Source organism: Oncorhynchus clarkii, chromosome 6 (genome assembly GCF_045791955.1).
Source record: "Oncorhynchus clarkii lewisi isolate Uvic-CL-2024 chromosome 6, UVic_Ocla_1.0, whole genome shotgun sequence".
Taxonomy (NCBI): domain Eukaryota; kingdom Metazoa; phylum Chordata; class Actinopteri; order Salmoniformes; family Salmonidae; genus Oncorhynchus; species Oncorhynchus clarkii.
This window is the reverse complement of record NC_092152.1, coordinates 72,448,048-72,460,255: the sequence shown is the minus strand read 5'-3', so window position 1 is coordinate 72,460,255 and position 12,208 is coordinate 72,448,048. Positions and strand designations below refer to the sequence as shown.

Sequence of the window (12,208 nt, the reverse complement as noted above, 5' to 3'; positions counted from 1 at the left end):
GCGGGCCATTATCAGTCTGTGTGCTGTGCTTTGTGTCCAGAGGATGTATCTGGTTACTGAGCTGTGTGAGGGAGGGGAGCTGAAGGAGCTCCTTCAGAAGAACACACGCTTCACAGAGGAGGAGACCAGGCACATCATCAACAGCCTGGCTGAGGCCATCGTCTACCTGCATAAGAAGGGTAATATGACTGACTAAAGTTATCGGTTTCACACCGTTACAAGGCTCTACATTTGAACATTTTACACGGTGAAACTTTATTTCAAGCAACAATAAAGGAAGGGTAAGAGGCAGAATATCAGACTGCCTTCTTTGACCTTTATGAAACATAACTAACTAATCTAGGTGCACTGATTAAATCATTCCAACATTAATGCAAACAGTAGAGACAATGTGTTGTATGAGTAAATTGTGTGTGGGGACAATGTTCAAATTGGTGATATCACGGTCACATCGTAGTCAAATTGCTTTGGCCTCATTGACATGTGATAATCAGGGAGATGATACCACGTTATGGCTCCCAGTCATTATAGAACCTGGCTTATTCTAATAATGAGATAATAATGAACAACTGCCAGGCAAAAATGGTAGCCCTTTTAATTGAGTCTGAGGGGTTTATTTGAAGATGCTGTTTTTCCCCCTGCTGATGGTGAAATCTCTAGTTAGAGGTAATTTAGGACGTTGCTTGGCAATGAGACACCATTACATGGGGTTAATGACTCATTTACAACGAGCTGGGGAGGAATACAGATTAATAGGTGTGTTTTCACACTAAGAGTCCCTCTACGCTGTCGTGCCGCACTTCTATGGCGACTAATGATACCAGTGGGGATGTGATGCTAAAGGTTAGCAGTGACTGTCACAGGTAGTGGCCTTAAAGGGCAATTACACCACTTTTCAACCACATTTTCATTTGTCTCCAGCTCAATACCAGTGTGTACATAATGAAAACGGTGCACCAGTACGTTTTGTAGAAAGAAATATAAACGCGCTGTTTTCAGATATGTAGACACTGGTTTGGTGCTGGAGATGATGAATATGAGGTAAAAAAGTGAAGGAATTGTCCTTTTAACCATATATAAGCAGCATGCACATTCATTACTTTTTGAAAAGGAAATATGACAAATTGTTTAGTAAAGACATTGATATGATACATTTATTTTGCACAGAACGATTTGGTCCCATGGAATATTACTATGAATTTTGTGAACCATTTGTTCATTGTACTATTAGTTCTTCACAATGCTGTTGTTACTATATAAATATAGAGGTTCATCCACTGTTGTACACCCCAGAGTCTTTTTATTCAGTCCATATCTTCCTGAGCTCAATCTACATGAACATTAGAGCAGAGGAAACAATATATTAGAGGTCAGCATGCTCCGCCCCTCTCACAAAATCCCTTTAACTGAGCTGAACTTTAAGACTCCAGGGGAGAAAACTCCTCAAAAACGAATATGTGTGCAGAGACACTTTATTTCCCATCCCAGTCAATCTAGCAGCAGCATCTAATCTAACCTTTATAACTCTCTCAAACGTCTCCGAATCCTCTGCTCCGTTCTGCACATCTCCTTTAATGACCACTGATACTTTGTGGCTCACCATTTTTAAAAGGAGGTTGATATCTAGAGATTTGTCATAGGGATTGCTTGAATTTAGCAAGATGCTCATGGTTTTCCTGAGGATAAAGTAGCTGTTTTTGTCACAATCTCTGGGACTTCAGCTGGGGCAGAACCCCTCTCTTTCTCAGTGAATCAAACTCATTCCCAGTGGAATGCTCGATGACATCCATGTACACTCATAAAACTTATATTAGATCAAATATGCCACACACAGCAAAAAAGCCATTCCATTTTTTGTCACCAAATTTGACACGAATTGCAAAAAACCTATATCTCCCTCACTAACTTTAAGTAAGAGCAGCTTATCGATCACTGCACCTGTACACAGCCCATCTATAAATAGCCCACCCAACTACCTCATCCCCATATTGTTATTTATTTATTTTTGCTCCTTTGCACCCCAGTATCTCTACTTGCACATTCATCTTCTGCACATCTATCACTCCAGTGTTTAATTGCTAAATTGTAATTATTTCGCCACTATGGCCTATTTATTGCCTTTACCTCCTTAATCTTACTACATTTGCACACACTGTATATAGATTTTCCTATTGCGTTATTGACTGTATGTTTGTTTATCCCATGTGTAACTCTGTGTTGTTTGTGTCGCACTGCTTTGCTTCATCTTGGCCAGGTCGCAGTTGTAAATGACAACTTGTTCTCAACTGGCCTACCTGGTTAAATAAAGGTGAAATGAAAAAAATTGACCTCCATACAAAAACTCCTTACTTTGTGAGCAATTTTTCATGTATATATTTTTAAACGCCACTTGTTGGAGAAGACAGATTTTGGGTCCACTTATCCCTCTCTGGCATGACTCACACATTTCAGTTAATTACTATAGCTCCCGCCTTGAGCCAATCAGTGTCATTTTGTAAATGCTGGATCTCTACGATAAGACACATCATTCACCGAAGTTTGGTCAAAATCGTTCAGTACTGTCTGAGATGGTGTACGGACGGACTGAGACAGATCCACAGTCCCTTCCCCTGATTTCATCATGGGGGACAATTACTCATTGTAGATTTAGCCTTTAAATGCTTTTAACCATCATACTTGTCCTCTCTGCTAAAGGCCTTTTGAAAGCCATTATGGTTGGTTCTTCTCATAGTAAAGGTGTTTCTTTTTTGTATTCTAGACATAGTTCACCGGGACCTGAAACTGGAGAACATTCTAGTGAAGAGTTACCATGGTGTTGATAATGACATGATCAATATCAAGGTGAGACGGCAACACAAACTGGAAAACTCACACTGCCGTTTCTCATCCAGCCAGTCTCTGCAGGGACTTAAGGACAGGCTCCTCATGTGTTTTTCTTTTTTCCCCACTCTCCCCCTAAATGGTTTTAAATGCTACCTCATTATGACAGACCCCCTTTTGGTTCCCCTTTATATCACGCCGTACAGAAGGGTGAATCAATAGCATATTTTAAGACAAATTACCGCCTGGGCCCAGCATGTTGTGTGAATTGACGGAGCACAGGCTAAAGCAGATACCTGGAGCGTGGGCTCAAACAAGGCAGTGCGGCAGCATAAATCACACACACACACTGCTGAAAGACAGCGTTGTTCTGGCACGGTATAAAAGGCTTTATCTGTCAGGAGGAGGTCATCTCTCCTGGATATTTTCTCCTGCTGTATTTCTCATTAACTTAATCATTATGATACACCCCTCACTATTGTCATTGGTTCCACTAATTGCACTGTTTGTCTACATAACCTGGTTCAAGTATTCATGACATTACCCTGAAGAAGGCAAAGTGATGCCAAACGTTGGTAAATACCCAATACTGGGAGTTTCTAGATTGAGTGTGCAACTTTCTTTATTTTGATAGTTAGTTTACAGTATTTCTCCTGCCTGCCATTATATACTACATGACACCAGACATCATGTACAGCTCGTATTTGTTATTAATCTAACATAGAGAGACCCAGTTATTGTTGCTCTTCAAGTAAACCTTGTTTTGTCTGATAAATAACACCAACAAGAAAGGATTTGATATGAGATGGATACATGCTGTAGGCCTGCGTGTGTATCAGTGTCTGCTGTCGGCCCTCTATCCTCCCAGGTGACAGACTTTGGGTTGTCAGTGAAGAAGGGGGGTGTTGGCAGTGAGAACATGCTGAAAGCCACCTGTGGGACTCCTATCTACATGGGTAAGACTGACACGCTCAGCTCCTACACACAAAGATCACATCATATTAGAGTAGTCCTGTTAAAACCGGTCCTCTCCTCTCTGTTTCAGCTCCTGAGGTGATCAATGCTCATGAGTACAGTCAGCAGTGTGATGTGTGGAGTATTGGGGTCATCATGTACATGCTGTAAGCAATGCACCCACCCATCCCTACTTTATCACTGCCTGTCTTTCTGGTCTGTCTGTGTCTCTCCCTCTCACTGTAGCAGCTTTTCCAATACTGTGTACAGTGACCGATCAACTAGTAGTATAGTTTTCGAGGCCTGTGTCACTGACAGGGCTGTGTGACTGACAGGACTACCTCCCCGTAGGCTGTGTGACTGACAGGACTGTCTCCCCGTAGGCTGTGTGACTGACAGGACTGTCTCTCCGTAGCCTTTGTGACTGACAGGACTGTCTCCCTGTAGCCTTTGTGACTGACAGGACTGCCTCCCCGTAGGCTGTGTGACTGACAGGACTGCCTCCCCGGAGGCTGTGTGACTGACAGGACTGCCTCCCCGTAGGCTGTATGACTGACAGGACTGCCTCCCCGTAGGCTGTGTGACTGACAGGACTGCCTCCCCGTAGGCTGTGTGACTGACAGGACTGCCTCCCCGTAGGCTGTGTGACTGACAGGACTGTCTCCCCGTAGGCTGTGTGACTGACAGGACTGTCTCCCCGTAGGCTGTGTGACTGACAGGACTGTCTCCCCGTAGGCTGTGTGACTGACAGGACTGTCTCCCCGTAGGCTGTGTGACTGACAGGACTGTCTCCCCGTAGGCTGTGTGACTGACAGGACTGCCTCCCCGTAGGCTGTGTGACTGACAGGACTGCCTCCCCATAGGCTGTGTGACTGACAGGACTGCCTCCCCGTAGGCTGTGTGACTGACAGGACTGCCTCCCCGTAGCCTTTGTGACTGACAGGACTGTCTCCCTGTAGGCTGTGTGGGGAACCTCCATTCATTGCCACCTCTGAGGAAAGACTCTTTGAGATGATCAAGAAGGGAGAACTCCACTTTGTCGGACCCATCTGGGACTCTATCAGTGATGCAGGTGACATACAGTAGTACTGCTTCTCAACCTCTCTGACTTCTATTTGTAACATCTCTGATGATATGGAACACTAAGGACACATGGTACTTGACCACATCCAGGTTGAACTGAACTGAACTGATGAACTTACAATGGTTATTATTACATGACTTTAACATAGCGTACTGACTGTCACATTTTTATCTCACCAGCCAAAAAAGTGTTGAGTTGCCTCCTGAAAGTTGATCCCGCCCATCGCATCACAGCCAATGAGCTGCTGGATAACCCCTGGATCACGGTAAGGGGCTGATCCACCGCACTACATTTCACATTAACACTAATGAGTACAGGAAGGACTCTCTGTTATTGCTCCATGATGGGGTTGGGAATTGGTATCTCACAGCCTGGTTTATGGGGTTTATTGCAATGTGGTGATATTAACCCTTTAGAGGGGATCTAACATTAGGTAGTGGTACTGTGTCTTACAGGGTGACACCAACACTTTGGCCACTCCCACCAACGTGCTGGAGATGATGCGTCTGTTCCGGGATGACCCGGAGGAGGCGGAGAGAGAGGAGGAGAGCGAGGTGGTCAGTGATGTGTTGAACGAGCTCTCTCTCAGCTGCTCCCATGACAGCCTGACTCTGGAGCCCAGGGCAACGCTGGAGGACGGGGCAGGATCAGAGCATACAGTAACACTGGAACCTAGGGTTAGACCTGAGAACAGGGCAGGGATGGAGGGTGGGGCCCGGCTGGAGGACCAGGTAAGGCCAGAGCCCAGGGTGGCCTCAGCATGCAGGAACATTGCTGAGCTCAGCTATGAGGGAGACACAGACAGTAGCAGCAGCAAACCCACCACCCCCACCAAACAGGTACTGTAGTATGCAAAGTTACCACATATACTGTACACATAACTCAGTCACGCCATGAAACTCATCATGACCTGCCACTTCATAGGTGTTAGGTTCAAAATAACCTATTTCACTAAACCCATCATGACTCAAGCTCTGGTTTAAAATTAGCCTTCTTGGCAAGTGAGCTGTTTCAGTTACACACTGGTCCATTTCCCTTCCACTTCCACCTCAATTAGCTTATGTGGTAATGATCTTGTTTTTGACTAAAGACTAGCTCTCTGTTGAGTAGCTATACTTAAAGCATGGGAGTTATCACCCAGCGGTTCAGGCGCTCTACAATATTTAGGGTTGTTCAACACCCCCCTCCCCCGATATCTCTGTAATCCACTGTAGAGACAGAAGAAGAAGAAGGTTGCTTCCTCATCGTCCAATGGACTGAAAACCAACAGCTCTGCTATGAAGGTCTGCAACTCACTCAGTCCCCCCACTTCACAGGTCAGTCGTTGAGCAGTCTGTCTGCAAAGTCCTCTTCTCACAACACTGGGAATTAGGCTACCATTAGATATTTGTTTTTTGACAGTTTCGACAATCGTTTTTTTTCTGATATTGATGCAATAAAGATGATTACAACTTTTCATCGTGCAAAAATGGTTAGAATTTGTATTCATGTATTTTATATTAAGCCAAGCTGAATCTCTATTTGTCTTCACAAAACAGCCTGGAAGGTATAAGATCTGATTCAAAATGGGTTGATTTGTTAAAGAAAATGCTTTTAGATTTAAAGGCCCCCACCAGCGGGCAATGCCACCCCTATTTCGACGTAATTCCTGTCTTGTAGCGGAAATTGTTGTTTAGGTTCCACCTCCAAAGAATAACACAGGCTGCTGATACATATTCATGAATTGGGGGTGGGAACATTTCCACGTGGAGTGGAGAAAAACAACAAGCAGGGTGCTGATGGCTGTCAGTGTAGCTAGCTAGCATGCTAACTTTATCTAGCTAGCTAATGTTATCTGTTGTTCAAAAGATTAGCCAGCTAGGCTATGGCTGGTTCTGGAGCTGGATTTGTCATAAGCATGTAGGGCAGGGATGGGCAACTTTGAGGGTGTGGACCACAAAAAATCTGAACTCATCATGAGGGGCCGCAGTTGCTCACGGGTTTGCGTACTCGCATCCATAAAGCAAGTTTGCTTAAATTAAGCACATTTTGCCATGGAGCGGAGAGAAAGATTAGCTCTTTTACGGATCATTTCCTGCTATTGTACACATTTTGCCGTAGGGTGGAAAGAAATGTTGCCATTTTTAATATGATATCTAAGTGAGACCGCTGGCCGCTAAGCTAACTTAGCAATCACGTTTTTTTTGTGTATTTTTTGCTGACATGGGCTAATTGACTGACTATCACTAGCTAGGTTTCCATCCAATTGGAGACAGATTTTCATGTGAATATCCTAGAATCCGTATAAAGAAAATGTGCACATTTTACCAGCTGTGGTATGTTTCCATCAAATGGACTTGTTTCAGATAAATGATGACATAGTGCTCACAAAATATACATTTTCATAAAAGTTTTTATGTACCGAATAAAACTCAAAAGTTTGACATGTTTCCATCTGATTTCCAACTCTACCAATACTTTTGTCACAAAAACTGTTGCGTTAAATAGAAAATGTGCCTACTCTGGGCTTTGCACCTGCGCTCAAGCCAACAGCTCACAGGTACAGTGTGGGGAGGCTGTGCGAGTTGTCTAGATTTCGTTTATTAGGATCCCCATTAGCTACTGCACATTCAGCAGCTACTCTTCCTGGGGTCCACATAAAAATTAAATGCATGACAAAGTACAGACCAGTAATAGACAAGAACAACACAAGATATTACATTAAATTCAAATAAATACCAATAAAATATGACTTCTATACATAGTAAAGACACCAAGAGACAACTAAAATACTATCTAGTATATAAAATAATAGTGTCTAGTCTACATGATGAGATTATTATGGATAAGAGCGAGAATATTTTTATTTTTCAAATGGCAATCAAGCATTGATCATCATATAGCCTAATAAACTGCAAGGTTTCCCCGAGTCGTAATGGGAGGACTACACACACCATATCATCGGGTGAATCCAAATTGACTTCGATATGATGGTTATATCAATATTTGTGCATACGGGCCGCCATTTCTCGAATAATCAATTTTACCAAAACAAAAAGATCCCATCAGGTCGAACGAACAAATTATCTGTCAGCATTTATAAAATTGCACTGAAACCTCCTGTTTTCATCACAGCTGCCTTGATGTTTGTATTTTTTTTCTCTCTTCAATTTTGATCTTGTCTCATTGTTGCAACTCCCCAACGGGGTCGGGAAGCGAAGATCGAGTCATGCGTCCTCCAAAATATGACCCGCCAAACCACGCTTCTTAACACCTGCTTGCTTGACCTGGTAACTAGCTGTACCAATGTGTCAGAGGAAAAAACGTTCAACTGACGACTGAAGTCAGCCTGCAGGTGCCCGGCCCACCACAAGGAGTCGCTAGAGCGCGATGAGACAAGTAGAACCCCAGTAGTGATGCCACAACATTGCAATGCAGTGCCTTGGACCGCTGTGCCACTCAGGAGGCGCCTAATGATTTATTTCTATACAATATGACTTAACTCGCATAAAAACTGTGGATGGAAACGTGGTTACTGACTGACATAACAAGAAAAATAATCTGCTGATGCACAACCAAATTGCAAAATCGTACCTTGTGTATTCTACCGTTCCAAGGGCCTTCAAACCGCGGGCCGCCAGTTGCACATCCCTGATGTAGGGATAGTTTGCCACGATGGATAGGGGAAACAAGTTACTTTGACTTTGTCATCTATTGTTATCTCCAGTTTTGGCGTCTTCCATAAATGATCTATTATATTTCTCAGCTCAGTCGGAACTCATAAACTTTGCAGGTGTTTATGATTAGTAAACAATGCCATGCTGGTGGGTGGTACCATTCAACTAAAACCCAGCCCTGAAACAAAATATTGGCTAAGAAGAATGTGCATGTCATTTCATAGGAAAAGACATGTTATTGGCACGAATTTGCACGAAGTGGGCAATTTGGGTTTGTCACATCAAGCCCAGATATATTATATTTTGACTTAAAACAATGAATTATTGACTTCAATCGTTGTGCAACACCATGAGTAAGCTCTGGCAATTGTCTTTCAGCTCAAAAAAGTGGAGTTCTACTAGTGTGGGTGTTTTAATGCTTTTTGGCCATCATGTTGGTGCTGTTGATATTCACTCACCACTAGATGGTGACAGATTTACCTAGAAGGTGAGCCGAGCTAGTGACAGATCCAGTAGATGTTGTTCTGTAGAGGTGAACCTGTTGTATTGGCCTTGTGTAAGATGAATGTGAGTATCTTATCTTTGCAGTCCCATACAGGTGGCAAACTCTCCAGGCAGTCGAGTGCAAATCGTCTCAGCCCACAAGACAAGAGCGAGACCCACCCAACCTCTTCCCCAGTGGGGCCAGCTCCCAAACCAGCGGCCGGTCCAGGGAAGGCAGAGGCCCACAAACCCCCCCACACCCCCTCTGGCTCTAGGCCTGGGAGCCGCTCCCCACGACCACCTCTCTGCAGCAGGCATAAGAAGAGCTCCTAGGCACCAGCAGCAGAGTCCCCATCCCCACGGGCGCGGCGTGCCAAAGGAGAGGACCCCAGTCAGAGGTGTACCCTTGGGGGTGGCAGGCCTGCTAGACACATGACCTGTTGGTATTCATCTATCCACTGTGTGACACACACCAGCCCTGGACTGAATGAATAGTCTCTCACACACCCACTGTGATGTTGTTTTAGAATGGCCAGTAGACAGATGCTGAAGATAGGTTTGTCAGTAGCATCAGCTTGAATGCATTCAGAGGGTAAACCAGCATGCTGTGGAATCAGGAGAGCAAATAATTGACCTAGCAATAATTTCACAGTAAAGCACCTGATTCCTGTTGTTCAAACTATCCCTGTTGTATCCCCATTGACCTATCTAAGGCTACCTGTTGTTTCTGTTATGCTTAGTTACATACTTTGTCTGCATTTTCCATATCAAACTCACTGACAGTCTGAGTCGTTTCAAAATACAATCATTAAAAAGTAGATGGGGGAAACTCAAAGGGAGTGTTCATCTCTCTTATTTATTCCGTTGGGCATAATTCATGATTTATTAGTGGTACACTGGGTTGTGTAGCTGTTAGTGTTTTCTATGTACTGTAAAAGTATACTATTTCATTCAGTATCCTAACGGGCATATTTGATATGTAAGATCTTCAAAGTGCTTTGTTTTTCCCCACAAATGTCATTAACATAAAACTAGTCCAACATTCATTAGTAGTCAGTGGCGACCAGGGGCGCAAGCTTGTCTGCTGTTTATTCTTTTCATTGAGCTGTTCTTAGGATGATTTAAGGATGATTGCCAAGCATCATGAGAAGAAACTAATGTACAGAAACTCCATTATTTTGTGTTCAATAAACATAATCAGAAATGTGATTTATCTTTTTGTGATTTTGTGATAACTTTTCCATTATTCTGTTTTGATCTCTCACTTTTTTTAAAATAAAATAAAAATGCAGTTGACCCTCTTGGTGTCAATACAGACCGCCAGTGGGACACAGGCTGGTTACGCACCATCAAAACGCAGGGGATTGGGACTGAGGGCAACCATGGCTCTAATCTCGTTTGCGAGGCCATTGAAAGCAGCAGGAGCTACTTTGAGGGCTCTGCCATTCAAGCACAGGTCTTTCTGCTGTAGAGAGAATAATCCCCAGCATAGATACAACATTAAAGTAGTCAAGCAGAACCCACAGAGGCTGTATTTCAAATCCACCCATTTGCATCTTGAAGTGAATGTGTGCAGACAGTGGAGCACGGATTGAGCAGAGGCTTTCTCTGTATGTATGTGTGTGGTGGTTGGATTAGCTCTTTTGATGTGAAGCACATGGCACATTTTTCATTTTGGGTGATTGGTTCACGGCCTTTAAACTGTAAATAGCTCCCTTTTATCAAAGGCTGCCAGTACTTTGTCCAGGTAGGCATGCTTGCCTTTTCTGGCCTGGTGGATGGAGCCTAGTTTTGATACACAACTTTGAAAATAAAAAAAATATGCTTTATGGGAGCACAGAGTGAATGACAAATTAAATATATTTTATAGTATTCACTGAGTATACCAAACATTAAGAACACCTTCCTAATATTGGGTTCGAGGGATGGACTCCATAAGGTGTCGAAAGCGTTCCACAGGGATGCTGGCCCATGTTGACTACAATGCTTCCCACAGTTGTTAAGTTGGCTGGATGTTCTTTGGGTGGTGGACCATTCTTCATACACACAGAAAACTGCTGAGGTTGAAAAACCCAGCAGCGTTGCAGTTCTTGACGCAAACCAGTGTGCGTGGCACCTACTACCATACCCCATTCAAAGGCATTTAAATGTTTTGTCTTGCCCATTCACCCTCTGAATGGCACACATACACAATCCATGTCTCAAGGTTTAAAAATAATTGAACCTATACCTGAAGTGTATTTAACAAGTGACATCAAGGGATCATAGCTTTCACCTGGTCAGTGTGTCTTGGAAAGAGCAGGTGTCCTTAATGTTTTGTATACTCAGTCTATATTATCAATACAAATGAAGGGCAAAAGGAAATGGGAAAACACCCAACTGTAATATTGTGGGATTACATTTGCAATTTCCTTGATACTACTTATGTAAGCACCAGATGGAGCTGTAGTGGATTCCAGATTTAATTTCTCGAATTGACAGGTGGATGCTGGCTAGAATGGCCTGCTATCTGGTTTCATGTGTGAATGCAGCCGTAAACGTGTGTGATTGATAGAGCCATTAAATAATTATGATGGTGTATGTAAGTTGTCAGTGATGAATAACTGCATGTTTGCTGTGATGTCTCGATGATTCATTTAAGGAAAATAGCATGTTGAGAGGGACGTTTTCGCCCAGCATAATCCACTGATCTGAGAAAAAAGCATTGAAGATAACAATGATTCATTCAGTTTGTAAACCCCTCCTCCCTTTAGACCTGTGAACTGAATTTGCATAAGGTCTGTTTAGACAACCTCCTGTATGGCTAATGCGTTGTCAGAGGCAGAGATGGGATTTCAGCATATGGTCCTCATTTTCTTGTGCCAGACATTTAATTCATTATAGAGGGGAAAAAATCTCCAAATTGAATTGTGCAAGTGGAATGTGACCTGCAGTAAGTGTGTGCATCTACAGACCTCAGGGAAGAAGACATTTAAAGAGATTGAATGTCTTCATATGCAGCTAGGTCATATGCTTTGACATTCGCTGTATTGTCCATTTATGTATTAAAAAAGCAAACAAATGCCCGCCAGTTTTTTTTCTTGATGCACCAAACTTCTATCAGATTTTGCAGAAGTACAGAGAGGGAGAAGGAGAGTGCACAGAACAGGGCGGTATAGGGGCTAGGTTAGGGGCGTGAGTTTGCGACAAGGCATGGAGGCAAAGGAAATTA

The 12,208-nt window shown here is 43.3% G+C and overlaps 1 protein-coding gene across 2 annotated transcripts in view; it reads left to right on the top strand.

Moving 5' to 3' along the window:
* The window catches only part of LOC139412222 (serine/threonine-protein kinase 33-like), a 36,533-nt gene extending 26,405 nt beyond the window's left edge, over positions 1-10,128 (top strand). Inside the window, exons 6-14 of one of the 2 annotated variants that reach the window (XM_071159049.1) lie at positions 41-179; positions 2,759-2,841; positions 3,689-3,776; positions 3,866-3,941; positions 4,734-4,846; positions 5,038-5,123; positions 5,314-5,697; positions 6,073-6,174; positions 9,113-10,128. In XM_071159049.1, coding sequence (XP_071015150.1) covers positions 41-179; positions 2,759-2,841; positions 3,689-3,776; positions 3,866-3,941; positions 4,734-4,846; positions 5,038-5,123; positions 5,314-5,697; positions 6,073-6,174; positions 9,113-9,433 — 1,392 coding nt within the window. In that variant the 3' untranslated portion in view covers positions 9,434-10,128. Of the gene's footprint in view, positions 1-40; positions 180-2,758; positions 2,842-3,688; positions 3,777-3,865; positions 3,942-4,733; positions 4,847-5,037; positions 5,124-5,313; positions 5,698-6,072; positions 6,175-9,102 lie in introns of both variants that reach the window. The other variant, XM_071159050.1, reaches the window with a different exon arrangement.
* The last annotated feature ends 2,080 nt before the right edge of the window (positions 10,129-12,208 follow it).